The sequence below is a fragment of the Astatotilapia calliptera genome, chromosome 6 (assembly GCF_964374335.1).
Source record: "Astatotilapia calliptera chromosome 6, fAstCal68.1, whole genome shotgun sequence".
NCBI classification, from domain to species: Eukaryota; Metazoa; Chordata; class Actinopteri; order Cichliformes; family Cichlidae; genus Astatotilapia; species Astatotilapia calliptera.
This window is the reverse complement of record NC_137427.1, coordinates 770,786-794,136: the sequence shown is the minus strand read 5'-3', so window position 1 is coordinate 794,136 and position 23,351 is coordinate 770,786. Positions and strand designations below refer to the sequence as shown.

The 23,351-nt window shown below is 43.5% G+C and overlaps 1 protein-coding gene across 2 annotated transcripts; it reads right to left on the bottom strand.

The window, feature by feature from the left end:
- Positions 1 to 751: 751 nt before the first annotated feature.
- On the bottom strand, positions 752 to 22,467 carry LOC113023451 (NACHT, LRR and PYD domains-containing protein 3-like). Of its 2 annotated transcripts, XM_080302274.1 has the most exons (8): positions 22,368 to 22,467; positions 11,232 to 13,086; positions 10,864 to 11,037; positions 9,070 to 9,243; positions 8,792 to 8,965; positions 3,705 to 3,878; positions 1,789 to 1,835; positions 752 to 1,608 (listed from the first exon to the last, which is right to left on the bottom strand). In XM_080302274.1, the coding sequence occupies exons 2-8, from the start codon at positions 13,049 to 13,051 to the stop codon at positions 1,088 to 1,090; spliced, it is 3,084 nt and encodes a 1,027-aa protein (XP_080158400.1). In that variant the 5' UTR covers positions 13,052 to 13,086; positions 22,368 to 22,467; the 3' UTR covers positions 752 to 1,087. The 2 variants fall into 2 exon arrangements, with proteins under 2 accessions (XP_080158400.1, XP_080158399.1); XM_080302273.1 differs by lacking the exon at positions 22,368 to 22,467 and having other exon boundaries at positions 11,232 to 13,150.
- Positions 22,468 to 23,351: the final 884 nt, after the last annotated feature.

The following is a 23,351-nucleotide window of genomic DNA, read 5'->3' as shown; positions in this document are numbered from 1 at the left end:
CATGTCGTTGGATGTTTGAGCTGATAAATGGTAGGTCTGAGATCTCTAGATTATTGCAGAGTGCTTGTTCTACATCTAGCCAAGGTTCATCTAAGAGGGTGTGTTTTAGCCATCCTGAGATAAACTGAAGCCTGTTGGCTAAGAAGTAGTGCTGAAAGTTAGGCAGTTCTAGTCCTCCTTTATCCTTGGTCTTTTGTAGTGTTTTTAAGCTTATACGTGGGGGTTTATTTTTCCAAAGGAATTTGGACATACATGAATCTAGAGATCTGAACCAATCTTGTGGCGGTTGGATCATCTTCTCAGCAGTAAGAGGAACAGGAACCGACAGCTGAGCCAGATTTAATTTCACCGTCACTGGAAATGAGTCTTATTCATTTTTGAGCCTCTGTAATAAAGAGCTGTTTTTCTCTGGACTGTCCTCATGTGTATAACACAAAACTGTGTCGCCACATGGGGTCAGCAGCAGGAAAGTTTCAGGTCACCAGAGATAAGGTCCAGCGTGAACTCTCGATTTGAACTAGACAGAAATCACACATCAGGCGTGACTCGCTTCCTTTCTCCTGTTAACTGTCTGTGAAGTTTGCTTTATTCTCTAGTGATAAGATTTAGAGATGCACAAAATGCACAGTCAAAAGAAAATCACTTAAAAGATGCAGTTTATGCAGAAAAATTAATCTGAGCTTCAGTTCGATGATTGAGTCTAAATCTGAAGATCAGAATGAAAGAAAAGAAACATCCGTACAACACTGTGTCAGCCGTTATGTGATTTGTAGTTTAATGCACATTTACATCTAAACTCAGAACCACAGAAGCAGGCCAGTAATCTGATGAAATGAACATGTTTATGATGCAGAATGTCACAGGTCGTCTGTATTATTCACCATCAGTCCATCCATCCGGTCCATTCTAGCGATTACATTCGCTGTGGCGCCACCAAGTGCCGACAAGTGTTCAGTGCAAGCCAGGGCTTTCTCCGATGTCTGAGGACTTAACCAGACTCGGATCGGTCTAAACTACCAGACGAGAAAAGAATAATAAACATCTGTTCATGTGTGTCAGTGCGTGTCCTCACTGGAGGATCTCCCTGCTACAGAGAACACAGAGACACCGAGGAGTGATTGGACAACCAGAACCCAGGATACACAGGTTCAGTGAATGTGGTGTTGAAGGTGTGGAGGTGGATCAGTGAGTCAGAGGAGATTCTGTAGAAGGACAGCATGCCAGCAGGCCAGTCCACGTACACTGCTATTCTGTCGAGGACAGAGGAGGAGGAGACGCGTGTTCCTCTGTTATTGTGCATTGCATAGAACCCAACATGAGAGCACCTTAGACTCCACGAGTAGTTATTGTCTCCAAACCGAACCCTCTGGAAAGTGTTTCTGTTTTCTCTGTAACTCACTGCTATGTCAATCACTCCTTCCCACTCCACCTCCCAGTAACAGCGACCAGTCAGTCCACTGGTACACACCATTTGCACAAAGGAGTGAAACCTCTCTGAGTGAAAGGGATATGGCTGCTCTTCCATCACACGTGTCAGCTTCCTGTTGTTGTCAGATAGTTTGAGGTTTCTGTGTAATGTATTTGTGTCCGGTACAAGTGCACAGAAATCTGATGGAGAGAGGAAACAGCAAACGCTTTATCGTCTGAAGCTTTTACGTGCTGCTTTATTCACACGCTGACTGTTAATAAGAGGAAAAGTTAAGGAGTTTATTGTTTGGATCTCCAGTCAGACTGAGAATGAATGCACACACACACATTTCTGATTTAAATAAGTGAACACACACTCACACTTCTTTAGACCGGGTCTCAGCCTCTGCTCTCCACAATGTTCCAGCCTGGAGGAAGAAACAAAGTCTGATTAATATTAGGGTTGTCAAAATCAACGTGGATTCGTCACGATTAATCCGATTAAAATTTTTAACGCAATTAACACATCTGCAGCGCTGAATGACTCAAAATCCCTGAAATGTCTCTGTCAGCGCATTTGGGGCAGTTTGTCCAAGTAGAGTTACCTTTGCACATGTGCAGTAGATCTGGTAGTGACGGGCAGCAGAACCAACCAAATCAATATGGATGATGACAAACAGCACACTGGCCCTCTTGTGGGAAATTTGAGTATAAAAAGCAACAAGACGGAGCAGTCGACCGACATAAAGTATTGTGCACATTGTGCACAATACTTTATATATTCTCAGCTTAGGGCGATCGTGGCTCAAGAGTTGGGAGTTCGCCTCGTAATCGGAAGGTTGCCGGTTCGAGCCCCGGCTCGGACAGTCTCGGTCGTTGTGTCCTTGGGCAAGACACTTCACCCGTTGCCTACTGGTGGTGGCCAGAAGGGCCGATGGTGCAATATGGCAGCCTCGCTTCTGTCAGTCTGCCCCAGGGCAGCTGTGGCTACAACTGTAGCTGCCTCCACCAGTGTGTGAATGTGTGGATGACTGGGTGTGTAAAGCGCTTTGGGGTCCCTAGAGGGGACTAGTAAAAGCGCTATACAAATACAGGCCATTTACCATTAAAACATTAACGCGGAGCTTACATTAGTCAGAGATGCTGCTAGCACTTTGGCTAGCGTGTCCCCTCATAGAGCGTCGGGAACTCAGTAAGTCTACCTCGGACAAACTGACTGACACAATTACCAAGTGAATTGCAACAAACTGCAGATCTATTAATATTGTTGAGGACACAGGCTTTACAAAGGTGTTGCAAGTTGCCTCTCAAGATGCATTTCACAAGTCTCCAACAAGAAGCACAATAATGTCAAAAATTCATCAGCTGCATGAAACTGAAAAGGAGAAAAACACAAGCCTTTAGCTTTAGCTGTAGCCAAACACGTCGCCCGACAGGAGACTGCTGGACTTCTGTCAGTAACAGTAAGTATCTTGGTGTTACTGCTGCTGGGAAGTAAAGTCATTTGCATTGAGAATAATGAAGACAGAGGAGAGGAGAGTTTTTGATCTTAGTCAAAAATCTATCCATCAGCTTCAGCGTGTCCAGAACTCTGCTGCTCGTATCATCACCAGGACTCCTTCTATGCACCACATCACTCCTGCTCTGCAGCAGCTTCACTGACTTCCAGTTAAATACCACATCAATTTCAAGATACTTTTGTACACGTTCAAGGCTATCCATCATCTCTCGCCTTCATACCTCTCTGACCTGGTTCAGCTCACCATCCCTTCTCCATGTCTCACATCCTCCTCCTCTCTTTCTCTTTCCGTCCCTTCCCCCAGCTAGCCACCGTGGGGCCCCCATCATCCCTTCCTCCTGAGATAAGAAACATCACTTCCCTCCCTCTTTTTAAATCCAGACTCAAAACTCACCTGTTCACATTAGCCTATTCCACATACATTTGTCCATCCTGCTACTTTAATTTATTTTATTTATTTGCTCAACGTTTTATCCTTATTATGTTTGTTCCTGTTATTGCTTGTGTACAGTGTCCTTGAGTGTTTTGAAAGGCGCTTTCTTAAATAGAATGTACTATTATTATTATTATTGTTATTAATAATAATACCAAGTACCGAGGTAGTGAGTAACTATGTAAGCTGATAACTAACCTTCTCAGTTATTTTGCAGCAGTGTTGAAAACATGACTGAAATTAATGTAATGAGTGAGGACAGGGACTCAGCTCATCAGTTTACTGTCAGTCTGCACTGTTGGAGCAGAGTTGAAAGGCGTCAGCCTGCCAGTGTGCTGTTCATACCAGAGAGTTTCAAGTCTCCACTGAGGATCCTTCAGCCCAGCAGAAAGAAGCTTCACTCCTGAGTCTCCTGGGTGATTGTAGCTCAGATCCAGCTCTCTCAGATGGGAAGGATTAGAATTCAGAGATGAGGCCAGAGAAGTACAGCACTCCTCTGTGATCTGGCAGCCTGACAGCCTGGAGACAGACAGACACACACACACACACACACACACACACACACACACACACACACACACTATCTTAGCTTTTATTTTTCAATCGTTATTTTGTTGCAACTTAAAAATATAAAAAATAATGAAAGGAGTATCTGTGTATGAGTTTGTCTTAGTATAATGGTGAAAATGCTAATACAGAACTAAAGGATAGGATTTTTTCTCTATATATTTACATAATATATAATAAGTGGATTGTATATCAAAATAAATGCACACAACATGAATATACAGGGTGGGCATTTATATGGATACACCGTAATAACATGGGAATGGTTGGTGATATTAAAGTCCTGTTTGTGGCACATTAGTATATGTGAGGGGGCAAACTCCTCAAGATGGGTGGTGACCATGGTGGCCATTTAGAAGTCGGCCATCTTGGATACAACTTTTGTTTTTTCAATAGGAAGAGGGCCATGTGACACATCAGACTTATTGGTAATGTCACAAGAAAAACAATGGTGTGCTTGGTTTCAACGTAACTTTATTCTTTCATGAGTTATTTACAAGTTTCTCTTTGTTCACAGCCATTGACATGTCGAAGAGGTTAACACGTGAGGATCGAAATTGTGTTGATATCTGGTGAACGCAGTAACCGGGTCATTGCAGCAGATTTCAATGCAAGACACCCTACGAGACCACCCATCTCCCATGCTACAGTTAGCAAACTGCTTGCTAAGTTTCGTGAAACTGGTTCAGTGTTGGATTTGCTAAGAGTGGCATTAGTCGAACATCCCTTTGGCGGATATTAGCTACTCACAAATGGAACCCTTACAAACTCCAGCTACTGCAGCATCTCAGCGAGGATGACCCAGATCAGCGCACAGAATTTGCAGAATGGGCAAAACAAAAACTGGAACAGGACCCTCAGTTCACGCAGAAGATTTTGTTCAGTGATGAGGCAAACTTTTATGTGAATGGTGAAGTTAACAAACAAAACCACCGCTATTGGTCTGACACTAACCCACATTGGATGGATCCCTCCAAGACTGCTGGAACAACAAAAGTGATGGTTTGGTGTGGTATATGGGGTACAATGATAGTGGGTCCATTCTTCATCAATGGAAACCTCAAGGCCACTGGATATTTGAAATTGCTACATGATGATGTGTTTCCCTCTTTATGCACTGAAGCTGGCACGTTCCCTGAGTTTTTCCAGCAAGATGGTGCACCACCACATTATGGGTGCCAGGTCTGAGCATTCCTAGATGAACAGTTTCCTGGAAAGTGGATTGGTCGTCATGGGCCAGTTGAATGGCCCCCAAGGTCTCCCGATCTGACCCCCTTAGACTTTTATCTTTGGGGTCATCTGAAGGCAATTGTCTATGGTGTGAAGATACGAGATGTGCAGCACCTGAAACTACGGATACTGGATGGCTGTGCTGGCATTTCTCCTGCGGTGTTGCTATCAGTGTGTGCAGAGTGGGAGAAGAGGGTTGCATTGACAATCCAACACAATCGGCAGCACATTGAACACATTTTATAAGTGGTCAGAAACTTGTAAATAACTCATGAAAGAATAAAGTTACGTTGAAACCAAGCACACCATTGTTGTTCTTGTGACATTACCAATAAGTTTGATGTGTCACATGGCCCTCTTCCTATTGAAAAAACAAAAGTTGTATCCAAGATGGCCGACTTCTAAATGGCCACCATGGTCACCACCCATCTTGAGGAGTTTGCCCCCTCACATATACTAATGTGCCACAAACAGGACTTTAATATCACCAACCATTCCCATGTTATTACGGTGTATCCATATAAATGCCCACCCTGTACAATAACTAAATACAGATATAGAATACACATTTGAAATTAAGAAATATATACAGGTTATGAGAGCGTGGGGAGGAAAGAACATGATGTGCGCAGTGCTTTTACTGAATCAAGTGTCCAAAGTTATTGTAGCCTGAGTAAATACTCAGGTGTGTCATTGTGTGTTAACTGAGCAGTGAGCAGGGTGAGGGAGCATTGTTTTGCTTTATTTTGTTGTTCCTAGGGCTATGCTTTTCTGGACAGAGATCTCAGATGTTGTTCCTGGATCTGCTGGAGCCACTCACCTAGCTTGGGGGTCCCTGCACCTAATGCTCTGATTACCACTGGGACCACTGTTACCTTCACCCTCCACATCTTCTCCAGCTCGTCTCTCAGCTTCTCATGTTCCTCCCTAATGTTGCTATAGGATAACCTTTATTAGTCCCACACGTGGGAAATTTGTTATGTATGACTCATTATAGCTAAATGTATTAACAACTACTGTGTCCCGTTGGATAGCTGTCACCCTTTTGTCTGTCTCTGGACGTCCCACAGGATCTCAGCTCAGTCATTCTCAACCACTCTAGGGGGCATATCCCGATTCAACCTCGGGACGTCCAGGCCATACTCGACACAGATGTTCCTATATGCTATACCAGCGACTTGGTTATGGCGTTCCATGTATGCACTCCCTTTGCATCTCATACCCTGCTGTTATGTGCTGGATTGTCTCAGGGGTATCTTTACATAGCCTCCACCTGGGGTCTTGCCTGGTGTTGTCAGTGTGCTCAGAGGTTATTCCTGTGCTGCCATGATTAGTGCCTCTGTGCTGTTTTTCCATGATGGCTACTGTTCTTTTTCCTCTTGTGTCTGTGAAGGTTCTCAGTCCTCCAGGTCATCGTAGTCTAAGGAGCTTGGAAAGAAAAGTGTCTGGACTTCCTTAACTTCTTAGTTACATTCAGCTGACTCCTCAGGACTTGCCTGACCCTCTGCAGGTACTTGGTGGTTGCAGCTTTCCTAGAGACCTCTTCACGGTTCCAATTTGCCTGTGGTGCCCCAGGTACTTGTGACTGTCCTTACTATCTGGTAATGTAATCTCCTCACTTCTGACTACCTTCCCTCTCTTTGTTACTATCCGACTACACTTCTCTAATCTAAATGACATTCTGATGTCGCTGCTCTACATCCTAGTGGTATGAATCAGTCGATGTCTTCTCCAGTCCTGGCATTCAGCTTGATGTCATCCAAAGAGAGGAGGTGGCTAACAATTGCTCCATTCTGTAGTCGGTATCCGTAGCCTCTCTTGTCAACGATCTGGCTGAGGTGGTTCAGGCCTATGCATAACAGCAGTAAGGACAAAGCATCTCTTTGGTAAATCTCTCACTTTGTGGTGTAATTTGCTTGAAGGTGGCCTAAGGTTCCTGTTGATCTTATATAATTCTAGTACAGGAGCTGAGGCGGGATGGGACTTTTCCCTCCTGATAATCCTTGAGGATTAGGGCTATCAGTTAGCCATTCTGGGTGTGTCTCATCCATTAGCAGCAGGTATATTTGTGCTGCTAGACACATGTGGAATGCTGTTAGTGTCATGTCAAGGGCTGGTACTGTCCATCTCTTCATACTTGAGACTCTTTCTTGGATGTCTCCCACTGTGATGGTTACTGGATCCTGTTCAGGGAGATTGATATGGTCTGCTCTTAGATCCACTAGCCATTGAACATTGTTGTTATAAGTTGAGTCTTCTCCCATATGGTCTTCTAGTATTCCTCAGTCTCCAACTTTGGTGGGGCTGCTCTCAAATTGTTTTCCTGCCATTGACACTACACATCAGTGGAGAACAGTTGGTTTATTCTCCTGGCTTCCAACGTTCTCATATACCTCTTCAAATGGGTAGCTGTGAGTCTTTGCTTAGCAGTTCCCAAGGCCTCAGGTATGGCCAGCTTTCTGTGCTTCTTAGTCACCCATTTCTTAATCACAACTTTCTGCCACGAACTTCTGTGCTATCTTGATTTTGGCTGTTCAAGTTGTAGCCAAGCATCTCAAGAATGTCACCCAATCTAGGAGGGTGGGGATGATGACGACCTGATGGCACCCCCTTGCCGTAGCACTTGTGTTGTACATCATCAATCTCTAAGGAACACTAAACTACCAGTTGTTTTGCCATTGGTCCAAATGTTGGGTGTCAAAGAATGGGTGTCCATAGGATCCACATCCACTTCATGTAACCCTTTGAGCTGGAATTACTTTCCATTCCAACAGGTCCCCATTCTCATCCCTTGTTCACTTATGGATTCTTGTTCCACTTCTCGTCAATGTATCCTAGTTCCTCTGCACCTGACACAGACCTTGTTAATCCAGGTGAAATCTGACATAGGATGTCTTCAGTGCACTTTCTACATGTTTCCTCTTACTATTCAAATCGACATCCCTCCTAAAAACCTTTCTGTGAAACCCATCATACTTAACATTTAGTATTTTCTGGGTCTTAATAAGTTCTCTGAGGTCATCCTTCATATTGTCCAAGGACATCACATAATGACAGTGGAATGGTCAGCTTATATTTCCTCATCTCTCTCATCACCAGCTCCGGAGCTAACTCATCTCTCAGCCCAGTTGTCTCCTCTGTAGCTCGTCAATGATAACAAGTGCTGTTCCATGTAGTATCACTGACATGCTCAGTACCGTAATTTAGTCTTGTGTGTAAACACTGGACTCTAAAATAACAAAAAAATGAAAATCCCAGGAGTAAAAAAGAAGTGACAAATAACAAAGCAACAAAGCATGGAAGAGCTACTGTAACTGCTGTGACTCAGCAAGGCAATTTAGTGGTTAACCAAAGCACTCTCATAGGTATTGAAAGTTTGCAAAGATGCAAACTTACAAAGAAAATAGTTAGCAGTTAGGGGTTAGATGTCCTTTGCCACAGTTATTAGTGAATGGATTAGAGCTATATTTTAAAACAATCTTCTCAAATAATCTTAGAAGGTATTGTGAAGGCTGAAGTCAACTCTTGTACTGTTTTAGAGTAACAAAATGAGCCGATTTTGCCAAACATAGTTCTGGAGCAATATATAAAAACAATGACAGTTTCCTCCTGTTTGCAAGGGGTAATCTTCTTACTTGAGAGTCTCTAGTGCACAGTCAGAATCCTTCAGTCCAGCAGAGAGTAGCATCACGCCTAAATCGCGCAGATCGTTGTTACTCACGTCCAGCATTCTCAGACTTAACACCTGGGAGCTGAGTACCAACGACAATTGGTGGCAGCATTTCTCTGTAAGACCAGTTTGATTCAACCTGATGAAAAAAACAAAATTTCTTGTAGCCTTAGTTTTTATAATCAAGGTAAGTACAAATAGTGCAACAGAGCACTATACAGATATTTCACAATGTGATCTGACCTGAGCGTCTGTAGGTTAAAGTGATGATGAACCATTCCAGCAGAGAGTAGACTCACTCCTGAATCCTTCAGGTCATTGTTACTCAGGTCCAGGTCTCTCAGACTGGAGAACTGGGAGTTGAGAAATAGTGAGAAGTCCTGGCAGCATTTTGCTGTGAGATTGGTTTGATTCAACCTGACAGAAAGCAACGAACAGCAATAAATATACTTGCATTTAATTCAATTCAATTCAATTCAATTTTATTTATATAGCGCCAAATCACAACATAAGTCGCCTCAAGGCGCTTCATAGATACAGAGAAAAACCCAACAATCATATGACCCCCTATGAGCAAGCACTTTGGCAACAGTGGGAAGGAAAAACTCCCTTTTAACAGGAAGAAACCTCCGGCAGAACCAGGCTCAGGGAGGGGCGGCCATCTGCTGCGACCGGTTGGGGTGAGAGAAGGAAGACAGGATAAAGACATGCTGTGGAAGAGAGACAGAGGTTAATAACAGATATGATTCAATGCAGAGAGGTCTGTTAATACATAGTAAGTGAGAAAGGTGACTGGAAGGAAAAACTCAATGCATCATGGGAATCCCCCGGCAGCCCATGTCTATTGCAGCATAACTAAGGGAGGATTCAGGGTCACCTGGTCCAGCCCTAACTATATGCTTTAGCAAAAAGGAAAGTTTTAAGCCTAATCCTGAAAGTAGAGATAGTGTCTGTCTCCTGAATCCAAACTGGAAGCTGGTTCCACAGAAGAGGGGTCTGAAAACTGAAGGCTCTGCCTCCCATTCTACTTTTAAATACTCTAGGAACAACAAGTAGGCCTGCAGAGCGAGAGCGAAGTGCTCTAATAGGGTGATATGGTACTACAAGGTCATTAAGATAAGATGGGGCCTGATTATTTAAGACCTTGTATGTGAGGAGCAGGATTTTGAATTCAATTCTGGACTTAACAGGAAGCCAAAACAGGAGAAATCTGCTCTCTCTTTCTAGTCCCTGTCAGGACTCTTGCTGCAGCATTTTGGATTAGCTGAAGGCTTTTCAGGGAGTTTTTAGGACATCCTGATAATAATGAATTACAGTCGTCCAGCCTGGAAGTAATAAATGCATGAACTAGTTTTTCAGCGTCACTCTGAGACAGGATATTTCTAACTTTAGAGATGTTGTGCAAATGGAAGAACGCAGTCTTACATATTTGTTTAATATGTGCGTTGAAGGACATGTCCTGGTCAAAAATGACTCCAAGGTTCCTCACAGCGTTACTGGAGGCCAAGGTAATGCCATCCAGAGTAAGAATCTGATTAGATACCATATTTCTAAGATTTTCAGGGCCGAGTACAATAACCTCAGTTTGATCTGAATTAAGAAGCAGAAAGTTAGCGGCCATCCAGGTCTTTATGTCTTTAAGACATTCCTGCAGTTTAACTAATTGGTGTGTGTTATCTGGCTTCATGGACAGATAGAGCTGGGTGTCATCTGCATAGCAGTGTAAATGTATGCTATGTCTTCTAATGATGCTGCCTAAGGGAAGCATGTATAATGTAAACAGAATTGGTCCTAGCACTGAACCCTGTGGAACTCCATAATTAACCTCAGTGTGTGAAGAGGACTCTCCATTTACATGCACAAACTGGAGTCTATTAGATAGATATGATACAAACCACTGTCCACCTGTTTGCAGTCAGACAGCATTAATTCCTATACAGTTGTGTTTATGAGTTAAAGTATAAACAAACAATGATGATAAATGATAAACATGGAACATAATCCACTGCAGCATTATAATACAACATTTCAGCTTACCTGAGGCTCTGTAGTGTACAGTGAGGAGTCTCCAGTATTGCAGAGAGCAACTTCAGACCCAATCCCTGCAAACTGTTGTTACTCAAGTCCAGTTCTCTCAGATTGGAGGACTGGGAACTGAGAACTGAAGACAAAGCTTCACAGCTTCTCTCTGACAGATTACAGCCACTCAATCTGTAGAGGAAATAGTGATGCTGTTTATATGCTATAAAAAACTACTGTAGTAATTATAAAATGAATAATTATATTATTGTTTGAACAAATTTCCTCATGAGATATGATGACTATTAGTTTTACATAATTTAAATAATTTAACAAAAACTAGCACCTGTGATGCCATTGCAATATCTGGTTATCTGTGCACCTACAGAGCTTTGGTGGAGGCTTTGACCACTGGCAAAAGCCTCAAAAAAGCTTCTTCTGAAGCAGAAGCAGAATATTTCTTCAGGTCAAAAACATGCAGATGTTCTTCTGATGACAGTAAGATGAAGACCAAAGCTGACCACTGAGCTGGAGAAAGTTCATATGTGGAGAGGCTTCCTGAACTTAGATACTGTTGGATTTCCTCTATTAAAGAACGATCATTTAGTTCATTCAGGCAGTGGAGAAGATTAATGTTTCTCTCTGGAGACAGATTCTCACTGAGCTTCTCCTTGATATACTGGATTGTTTTCTGGTTGGTTTTTGACCGACAGTCTGTTTTTTTCAGTAGGCTCTGTAGTTTATCCTGATTGGTCTGCAGTGAAAGACCCAAGAGGAAGCGAAGGAACAAGTCCAGGTGTCCGTTTGGACTCTGTAAGGCCCTGTCAATCGAAATCCTGTGGATCTTCTTTGAAGATGTTTTACTTAAAAGCAGTTGAAGATTGCGCATTGAGGGCTGTGGTGAAAGCATCACATTTTTGTTGCTATTTATAAGCGACATCCTCACATAAAGAGCAGCCAGAAACTCCTGAACGCTCAAATGGACGAAGCTGAACATCTTGTCTTTCCCTTTCCTTCCTCGATCTTCTTTGAAGATCTCTGTGAACACTCCTGAGCACACCGAGGCTTCACTGAAATCAATGCCGCTCTCTCTCAGATCCTTCTCATAGAAGATCAGGTTGCCCTTTTCCAGCTGCTCAAAGGCCAGTTTTGCTAATGACTTAATGTATTGAATGCTCTTCTCTGGGCCATACTTTTCTTTTGTCCGATCAATCTGAAACATCAGGAACTCTGCGTACATCTCAGTCAGAGTCTTGGGCAGCTCTCCTCCCTCTCTGGTTTTCAACACATCCTCCAGAACTGTTGCAGTGATCCAGCAGAAGACTGGGATGTGGCACATGATGTGGAGGCTTCGTGATGTCACGATATGGGAGATGAGTTTGTCAGCCTCCTCCTTACCTTTGACTCTCTTCCTGAAGTACTCCTCTTTCTGTGGGTCTGTGAACCCCCTGACCTCTGTTGTACTGCTGATAAACTCTCGAGGGATCTGATTGGCCGCTGCAGGCCGTGTGGTTACCCAGATGCGAGCAGAGCGTAGCAGTTTCCCATTGATGAGTTTCCTCAGCAGGACATCTGTTTTAGTTGCCTTTGTTACATCGACAGAGCGAATGTCTTCAGAATGAAGGTCGAGATGAAGGCGGCTCTCATCCAGCCCATCAAACACAAACAGAAGTTTGAATTTACTCTTGTCATAGTTGGTGATTCCTGATGACTGAACATCTGTAAAGATGTAATTAAGAGCCTCCTGTGGGATGCCTACAGTTTCTGGGATGCATTCATGAATGAGCTCTGCCAAACTGAACTTTTCTCCCTTCAGAGGATTCAGCTGACGGAAGGTGAAGGGGAAAATCAGATGCACATCTTGATTGGACCTTTGTTCAGCCCAGTCCAAAACAAACTTGTGAACAAGGAAAGTTTTTCCAATTCCTGCGATTCCATTGGTCATCACTGTTTTGATGGGTCTGTAGTCTCCTGAAGGATGTTTGAACATGTCTGTGGGTCTAATAGGTTTCTCTGGCTCTGCTGGCTTCCATACTTTCTCAATCTGCCGGACCTCATGCTGTGTGTTGATATGTACATCATATCCAGCTGTGATGTACAGCTCTGTGTAGATATCAGTTAGATGCAATTTATCTTCTGTCCACCCTTCTTGTGCGCACATGAACTTGTCCTGGAAGTTTGATTGAAGCATCTGCTTGTAAAACATGATGGGGCGAGGCTCTGGTACTGGAACCACCACATCTGTATCAAACAAGTAACAAATTATAAACCTGTGTCTACAAATACCCATGTTAATGTTAGAAACACATGGATTTCAGGGTGAAATATTGTCTCAAGATAATGCTTCATGCATTTCTTCAGGAAACATTATAACTTTCATAATTGGAAGTTAATGTTTGACTGAAGACACTCACAGAAATACATTTATAACTGCCTTAGAAGCTCTACTTTAGCCATAATGACTCAATAAAAATAAATTCCACTCTGAATATATAGATAAAAAGTTATTCAAGCAGGTTCATGGTTTATTTTTAAAAGTGTGAGCAGGCTAGACAGTCCCCTAGTCTTCAGAACCAGCTTGAAAGGATGACTGCGAAAAGCTGCTGACAGTGTTGTGTCCCTGATAATGCATTGCGTCAAATGGAGACCAACGACCATTGATCAGTGGTTTTTGATCAGTGGTTGTTGATCAGTGGTTGTTGATAAATGGTCATGAGAATTTGCATAATCATGTTGAAGGAACTGACCTCACCGCCCATTGTTCCTTCAGTGGGCTGGTTTCCGTCATTATGCAAATGTGGTGTATATAAGAAACCTGCAGTCAGCTGAGACTGAAGAAGTCACTTGGATGAGTGACGAAACGTTTCTCCCACTGAAAACGCTACGTCCAGATTAACAGAATCCACCTTTGGAGATGTGGTTTTGGTGGTTTCATTGAGCAATAACCTTCAGCTTGTACTGGGGTGGTTTCTGAGTGTGAAACATCTCAAATGAGAATCATCACCCTCAGGTCAGAGGCCATGGTTCTCAACCAGGAAGGTGGTATCTGTAAGGCCAGATATCACTGAGTGATCCGCCATGTGTTAGCATCTAGCACCATTGCTGTTATGTGCTGGATTGTCTCAGGGGCACCTTTACACAGCCTGCACCTGGGGTCTTGCCTGGTGTGATAGACCCCAGCCTCTATGGCTCTTGTGCTCAGAGCTTGTTCAGTCCAGCTTTGTCCAGCTGCTGGTAGGATTTCTGGATGTCAGCCACCTCTTTTATCTGCCGGTGGTACATACCATTCAGGGGCCTGTCCTTCCATGATGGTTCCTCCTCTTTTTTGGGTTTCTGCTGCCTGAGGTATTAACTGATCGCACGGTCGGTTGGGGCCATCTTCCTGATGTAATCATGGATGTTTGTTGTCTCATCCTGGACTGTGTTACTGACACTTACAAGTCCCCGGCCTCCTTCCTTCCACTTAGCGTACAGCCTCAGGGTGCTGGACTTGGGGTGAAACCCCCCATGCATGGTCCGGAGCTTCATCGTCTGTATGTAAGTGGCTTCTATCTCCTCCTGTGGTCAACTTTTTATCCCAGCAGGGGGGAGGGCGTAGGTGTTGATAGCCCGGATCTTGTTGTTACCGTTCAGCTGAGTCCTCAGGAGTTGCCTGACCCTCTGCAGGTACTTGGTGGTTGCAGCTTTCCGAGCAGCATACGCCACACCCATACGCCATGGAGTTTCTGTTGACAGCTATTAGGGTCATAGGCCTTCTTGTAACCAGTCCAGGCAGTGCTACTAGTAGCTGGTGTTTGGCACCTCTGGTATTCTTGCCAATCCCCTTCTGTGCCCCACTCATGTATTGAGCTATATGTCTGTTCACCTTAGCCGCTATGATGCCTGACAGGATCTTCCATGTGGTACTGACAGTGTTGGGGAGTAATGGAATACATGTACCGGCGTTACGTATTTAAAACACAAAATATAAGTAACTGTATTCTGTTACAGTTACCATTTAAAAAGGTGGTGTCACGGTAGCCGCTGACCGTGTGGAGAGTGTTTGGAGGACCGAGGTGCGGACACAGACACAGGAGGCAAAACTTTTGCTAAACTCAAAGTGAGCCTTTATTAGGGGCTGATACAGAAGGCAAAATAACAAACAATAAACTACGGCAATGACAAAACTAAGAACCTAAACTGGGAGAAACGAAAGGCTATGAACGAGGGCCATGAACGAAGACTAGGACTGAGGACTGAACTATAACGAAGTACTATGAACTGACTATGAACACAACATGAAAAACTATGAACAAGATCTCAGTGCTGGCACATGAAGGTGCAGGAAAACATGACTGGAGTAAGTGACTATGAACATGTCCGATACCGAATCTTGCAGGCTAGAATCATGACGTGCAGCTAGAATAACAGGGTGGGTGAATCAGACGGCACGACGACGAACACAGGAAGACTGAGGACTTAAATACACACATGAGGTGATCAGGGGAAGTGGAGACACATGAGGCCACAGCTGACTAGAATGAAACATGATGACAACACAGGGGAGAGTAAAACTAAATGCAATGAACAAAGAACACCAGACTCTTTCAAAATAAAACGGGAAACACGGAGACATAGATAAGACACAAACTTGACAAGAGCCACACAGACATGACAGGTAGGTGCATGAACCAGTGAGACTGAGTACAGGGGGAGATGGCAAAAGAAATTTAAGAAACAAAGGACTAAACCGCAAGCTTCTTGTCTGACAGACACCAGGTGGTCAGACTGGGCAGCATCACCTCATCCCCCATCACACTGAACACTGGTGCTTCACAGGGGTGTGTACTGAGCCCTCTCCTCTACACCTACGACTGCACAGCCACTAACGGCTCCAACATCATTGTGAAGTTTGCGGACGACACTACAGTGGTGGGTCTTATCACCAACGGTGATGAGACGGCTTACAGGGAGGAGGTCAGCGCCCTGACCCACTGGTGTCAAGACAACCATCTCACCCTCAACGTCGCAAAGACAAAGGAGTTGATAGTGGACTTCCGGAGGTGCAGAGAAGTACACACCCCCATCACCATCAACGGCGCTGCTGTGGAGAGAGTGAGCAGCTTCCGGTTCCTTGGAGTACATCTGGCTGAGGATCTTACGTGGTCAGTACACACAAACAAAACAGTGAAGAAGGCGCAGCAGCGCCTCTTCTTTCTCAGGAGACTGAAAAGATTCGGCATGAGCCCCCGCATCCTCAGGACCTTCTATCACTGTGCCATTGAGAACATCCTCACTGGATGCATCACCACCTGGTATGGCAACAGCACCGCCTACAACTGCAAAGCTCTCCAGCGAGTAGTGCGGTGCTCTGAACGGATAATTGGAGGTGAGCTTCCCTCCCTCCAAGACATCTACAGGAAGCGGTGCCTGAGGAAAGCGGGGAGGATCATCAAGGACTCCAGTCACCCCAGCCATAAACTGTTCAGACTGCTTCCATCAGGAAGGAGGTTCTGCAGCATCCGGTCCCGTACCAGCAGACTGAGAGACAGCTTCTTCCACCAGGCCATCAGACTGCTGAACACGTCATAGACACCTCAGCTTCACTACTGGAACTTCAACATTATGCACTCCATACTGTACAGTAATGCCACTGTTTTGCACATATTCAACTCTGTATATTTTATATATTTTATTATTATTATTATTATTATTTTATTTTATTTTTTTACTATTTAATTTGTAAAAATGTGTATACACACACACACACACACACACACACACACACACACACACACACGTAGGAAAATATTTAGTATACACATCCAGAAATGCATACACTATTATATATTGTACATATATTTATTAGTTTTAGGTTGGCCATTCTTGTATTTTGCTCGTTTGTGTTGTTGTGTTTGCACATCTCTGTTGCTTGTGTGTCTCGCACACAAGAATTTCACTCGCATGTGCTGTGCCAGTGTGCCTGCACATGTGATGTGACAATAAAAGTGATTTGATTTGATTTGATTTGACCTGGAAATTAACTAGATGAGCCAAACTGAAACCTCTGTCCAGTGAATACAAAATGATACATTAAAAACCCACAAACTGGGTCACACAACCCAGTACCGTGACAGGTGGTATTCAGAATACAGTTACTTTGTTGAAATAGAGGAATTACACGACGGTCATTTCCTGTTTCATATGTTCGGCTATGCCCTCTGTATTTCTGGTAATTCCACGCTGGTGGAAACCTACCCCAAAAAAAACGCATTAAGAGGCACTAATGCCGGGGTCTCAATCCCGCGGCCCTTGTCACCTCTACTTGCAGCCCGCATAATGACGTGAAGAAATATTTTCTAAAATAATTATTCAAAAAATTATAGTGTTACAGGCATCGCCCTAAAGGGGCTATATGCTCGGAATAGTTTTCTATACAAGATCACTGCAAAAAGTGCAGCCTTACCTAATGTCCACCTACTGTTACTCATTTATATTAAGATTCAAACATCTGGTTGGTGTTGGTGTGGAGAGTAACCTTCAGTAATAGTAATAAATCACAGCAATGGGACATTCATGTAGTTGTAGAAAGCATGATAATATATTAAGTAATCCAAAGTATTCAGAATACTCATTGAGTAACGTAACAAAATACGTTACAAAACGCTACATTTTGGGGCATGTAATCTGTAATCTGTAGTGGAATACATTTTAAAAGTAACCTTCCCAACACTGCTAAGAAGTATGTGGCAGGGAGGTGGTCTCTGGCCTGCTGCAGTGGATGGGTGGTGCAGTGAGCTCTCGGGCACATAGGGGACAGGTGTGTGTGCTGAGACTAATGACTCTCTCATTATATATAGTGACGGCAGAGACTGATGGAAAAGTGTGTGCAGCGGAGGAAGCTGCGAGATATATATCTCATAATAATCTGACAATACTATAATATTGGCCATATTATATTTACATTACCACAGTGAGATGACTTTAGTCTCATGAACAACATGAGCTAATTGTTGTTTACTAGCTAATCTTAAATGACTGTTCAGCACAGACATGAAGCCCAACAATCATGTTTACAGTCCTGTGGTCTCAGCCTCAGATACTCAACTAATCAAAGTGATGTCATGATAAAAATGAATGACTAACAAAACATTTTTCTCCTTCATTTCTGTCAAACAAAGCTGTATGTAACGTGTCTCGCAGTTAGTATCATGGTTGCTAGGCAACCTGAAAAGCGCGACGAAGGCTAGGCCGTCCCGTTTCACAAGCCTCTCACTTCCGCACTTCTCGTACTTATAGTACGCACCGTACGTAGTGCGCGTAGTGCGCGTACTTCAAGCATGCGGTCTCTTAATCGGGACACAGCCCCAGTCTCCCCAGTCTGTCATGTAGTTCTTGTCTGCGTGTTTCATGTTGTCAAGCTTTTGTTATCATATCTACATCACTCCATGTTTCCTGTTTTATTTTGAAAGTCTTGCGTTTCCATGTTCAGTGTGTTTAGGTGCATTTTTGTCAGCGGTGTCTCCCCAGGTGTCTCTCTGTGCCTCATTACCCTTCTGTGTCTTTACGTCTTCTGTCTTCCACTGTTCAGTGTCGGGTTGTCTGTTTGTCTCTTATCACAGCTCTCCAGCTTTCAGGTTTTTTTCGTGCTTCTGCTCAGGTGCATGTTCATGCTCACCGGGGGTTCACATCATTGTTCCACATGCACCTTTTCAGATTCATGTTAATGTTCATGTTTTCTCGTCATAGTTGATCTTAGTTTATTCCCAGTTTAGGTTTTAGTTGAGCTTTTTTCCCCAGCTCGCTTTGCCTCGTTTTATATTCAGGTATTTTCAGCCAAATAAAGAGCTCGGCTTCGGTTATACTGAGTTTACGCTGCCGTGTCTGTTTTTGGGATCCCTCCGCAAACACACCAGCTACAAAGCAGTGACACACAGCTTCGCTAATGTACACTGACTGACAGACAAACAGAATATGAACATTACACCAATATTACCTGTTGCCTCCAAAACTTTGTCAGACTGCAATGACTTCCTGTTTATGTCTTCCTGTGACTCACCTTCTGGTCTGGACCTGCTGGCAGACAAACTGAGCAGCAGGTCATTCCTGCTGATCCGCTCTAAAACCTTCCTGGTCACCTTCACAGCTCCAGGAAGTCTGTAGGTCTGCACCATCAGGTCCACAGTGTCCCACCTGTTTGTCATCTCTAGTCTGCTTTTCTTGATGGTTGGGAGGCCTTGAACGATGTCGGCCTGCTGTAGGAACCACTTGAATTTTTTGAACTCCCCATCTCCCAAATCATCTAAGGTGTTTAAGAGATCCTCTGGTGTCATCACAGCTCCCTGAAGTATAGAATAGAATATTTTCTGCTGAAAAGTAGAGATCAAAGAGGTACAACACAAATGTTACAGCAAAGGGAAGCCAGGACATCAGATGGAGGACAGTTATCATCATCCCCACCCTCCTAGATTGGGTACCAAGCCCCAAGAGCAACTGGTGCATTGAAGGCATTGAACGTGAGAGCAGCTGACCTGAGAGACTGCCAAGACTATGTGAAGTACCCTCTGGTATACTAAAAGATTACATCATCACAGACAATCCCTACTGTGACCATCACCAAAACCAACCAGCTGATCTACATCATAGTAGCAGTGGTCACTAAGATGCTTGGCTAAAAATGTGCAATTATTTTGGTCCCAGTCTGTTTCAATGTTTCCTACACATACACCATGTATATAGTTCCACTCACATATGTATACATATACAGTTTTTTATTTTATTCTATTTATTTAATTATTTAATTATTTATTTATTTTCCACCTTCGTTGTATTGGTTTCTCTTCTTGCTTTAGCACCTTTGTGGTCTAGCTACCCAATTTCGCTGTGCAAGAAACTGCACAATGAGAATAAAAAGCTCTAAGTCTCTAAGTCTAAGTCTAAAAGATGAACAGCCACAAGGAGCAGTACCCTCCATAGAGAAGGAGACTAGAAGTCAAGATGAAGGCAGCATGGAGGGAAGTTAGCCAACTATCTGAGCTTCAGAAAGGTGTGATGAAGAAAGACGTGCCTAAGAAGCAGTGTTGGGGAGTAACAGAGTACATGTACTGACGTTACGTATTTAAAATACAGAATATGAGTAACTGTATTCCGTTATAGTTACCGTTTAAAAATGTGGTATTCAGAATACAGTTACTTTGTTGAAATAAAGGGATTACACGGCGGTATTTTCCTGTTTCATATGTTCGGCTACGCCCTCTCTATTTTTGGTAATTCCACGCCGGTGGAAACCCAAACAAAACACACATTAAGAGGCTCTAAAGCAGAGGTGGGCAACTCCAGGCCTCGAGGGCCGGTGTTCTGCAGGTTTTAGATCTCACCCTGGGTCAACACACCTGAATCAAATGATTTTGATTTTGATTGAATCTTTATTTTGAACATGTTGAAAAAGTATAAAAAAAAATAGAATTAAAAGAGACAAATGAACAAAGCAAACAAAAGGAAAACGAGCAACCACAACTCCAAATAACGTCCATGTTCAAAAAGGAGCAGGAAGAAGCATAAGCTAAGGAATGATTAGTTCATTACCAGGCCTCAGGAGAACTATAAGACAAGTTGAGGAGGTCATTTAGCCATTTGGATCAGCTGTGTTGGATCAAGGACACATCTAAACCTGCAGGACACCGGCCCTCGAGGCCTGGAGTTGCCCACCCCTGCTCTAATGCCTGTGTCTCAATCTCACGGCCCATGTCACCTCTACTTGCAGCCCGCATAATGGCATGAAGAAATTTGTTTTTAATTATTATTCAAAAAATTATTTAATATGAAGGCAATAGGCAGAGTGTTACAGGCATCGCCCTAAAGAATGTAGTCTGATGGGCAGTGTAGTCCAGTTGTAAGTAAGCTGTTAAGACTCGACTGTGTTCCTGTTTCCTCTGAAACAATAAGTTCTGTTAGAGCCTTTCAACGCCTCTCTCTGTCTCTCGCTAGCAAAGTGACCCAGACAACAAAGCAAAGCTAGTTTTCAGCTACGAGCCGACACGAACCCGACGTATCAGTCAGAGGTCCCTTTACTACGGTTCGGAGCCGCGGACCTGTTTTATATACGCGAGGAATAGTTTTCTACACGAGATCACAGCAAAAAGTGCAGCCTTACCTAATGTCCACCTACTGTTACTCATTTATATTAAGATTTAAACATCTAGCTGGTGTTGGTGTGGAGAGTAACCTTCAGTAATAGTAATAAATCACAGCAATAGGACATTCATGTAGTTGTAAAAAGCATGATAATATATTAAGTAATCCAATTTTTCAGAATATGTTACTCTCATTGAGTAACGTAACAGAATACATTACAAAATACATTTTGGGGCATGTAATCTGTAATCTGTAGTGGAATACATTTTAAAAGTAACCTTCCCAACACTTCCCTTAATTTCCCTCGGGATGAATAAAGTATTCTGATTCTGATTCTGACTGCTAAGAAGTATGTGGCAGGGAGGTGGTCTCTGGCCTGCTGCAGTGGATGGGTGGTGCAGTGAGCTCTCGGGCACATAGGGGACAGGTGTGTGTGCTGAGACTAATGACTCTCTCATTATATATAGTGACGGCAGAGACTGATGGAAAAGTGTGTGCAGCGGAGGAACTCCTGGCTCGAGTTGTGCCTTAACCTGAACGAACTGGTGAACAAAAATAAAGAAACCCAAAACACGTCAGTACACTGTGTGGGTCCGATCATTGCTACAAAGTACAACAAGCTGCCCATGCCTCAAGCCTTAGAAACTGCCAAGCAAAGACTCACGGTCTTGCCCAACAGCTTGAAGAGGTATGCAAGAGAGACAGAAGCTAGGAGGAAAAAACAACTGAACCATCCAAGGTGTACGCTCAGTGGTAAGGCAGCAATATGAGAAGAGTACCACCAAGGCTGTAGCCATACTGGAAGAGCATACAGAAGAAGCATGCAACACATGACAACAATGTTCAGTGGCTAGGGAATCTAAGACCACAGCAGCCTCCCAGGATCCAGTCACCAGCTCTTCTTTCTAGGATGTCTCGCACTGTGATGGACAGCACCTTTTAAAATCCTTGGTCTGTCACTGAGTTTCAGTTCCTGCTTTAATTTTTCTTGTGTTTAGTTCCCTCAGCATTCACCTGTCTCACCTTTCACAGTTCTGTCTCTGAATTCAGGTTTAAGTTCATTTGAATGGAAAACTGCATGTGCTGCTGTATCCTGAGAGCTGGTTTCCACCTGTGTTTTACTTCATTCCTCACCTGTATCCACTCCTCTGAGCAGTTATCTGTGTATAAATGCTCTGCTCCATAAATCAACTCACATTCTGCATACATACGTTCAGCATAATCTAACAGTTTAGTGAAAACCTGATATGATGACAGCGCTAACTCACAGAAAGAGCTGAGACAGCAGAGCACAAAAAGGTCTACAGCAGATGTTCGACTCTCTTCTGTCTGCTGGTTAGGAAGAACAGCAAAGGTGAAAACTTTGAGGTGAAATGTGAACCAGCTGAGATGATAGCAGACAAACACACCTTTGTAAGCAGCAGCAGCTGCCTCCCCAAAGCCTTCGCTGATCCTGCTGCAGACAGAGAGATTTCAATCTGTCCACTCTTCAGGAAAGAGCTGAAAAAAGAGGAAAGATCATCACATCTTTTTCACAACCAAACAGGAAGTGCATCATTTCCTTGTGTGAACACAGCTGATTCACGACACGTAGCACATGCTGTCTGAGCAGCTTTCACACAAAAAATAGGTGAACTGACCCTTTAAACCTCCAAGAGTTAACCAGCTGTAGTTAAAAGATGGACGCAGCCTGTCCCTGCTGTCACTTGATGCGAGGTACCTTGGACAGGCTGCAGACCACACAGAGTGGACAGGTGAAGGTGGGGGCGAACATAGAAGATACTGAGATGAAGTGAAAAACCTGTGGTTTGGCTCAAAAAGTTTCCAGCAGCTTCACAAGAAACAGGAAATTATAAAAACATTAACATCCTTTCACAGTGCCGCACAAAATGCTGTTTTACTGCTCGGTCCTTAACTCCGACGACGGGGTTCCTGCTACATCGTATCGACTCTGATCTGATCTAATCAAACTACATAGACATCAGCTAAAACGCTGAGTTGCAGTACAGACATTTTCACCAGTCATCCAGCATTTATTACCATACCACGGCTCTAGAGTGCGACCAAATTTTTCAGTGGTGCGACTAAAAAAAATATTTGGTTGCACCTGTGCGACCAAATGTTCGGGTAGCAAAAAAAATAAAAAATCGGCAACCTTCCTTGTGGTCAGCAACAGACACACATTATGCCCCTATCGTGGACTAAACCAATCAGAGATAGTAAGGGGCGGGACCTCTCTGATTGGCCGTGGTCCAGTTGAAAGTGCAGGTGGAAGTGGGAGGTGAGTAGCTTGAATAAAGCGATATCGATTCATTAAATCCTGACTTTTAAATATTACTGTGTTTTGCCAGAAACGCCAGATTCTCAGATTAAAGCTCACAAAACCATTTCAA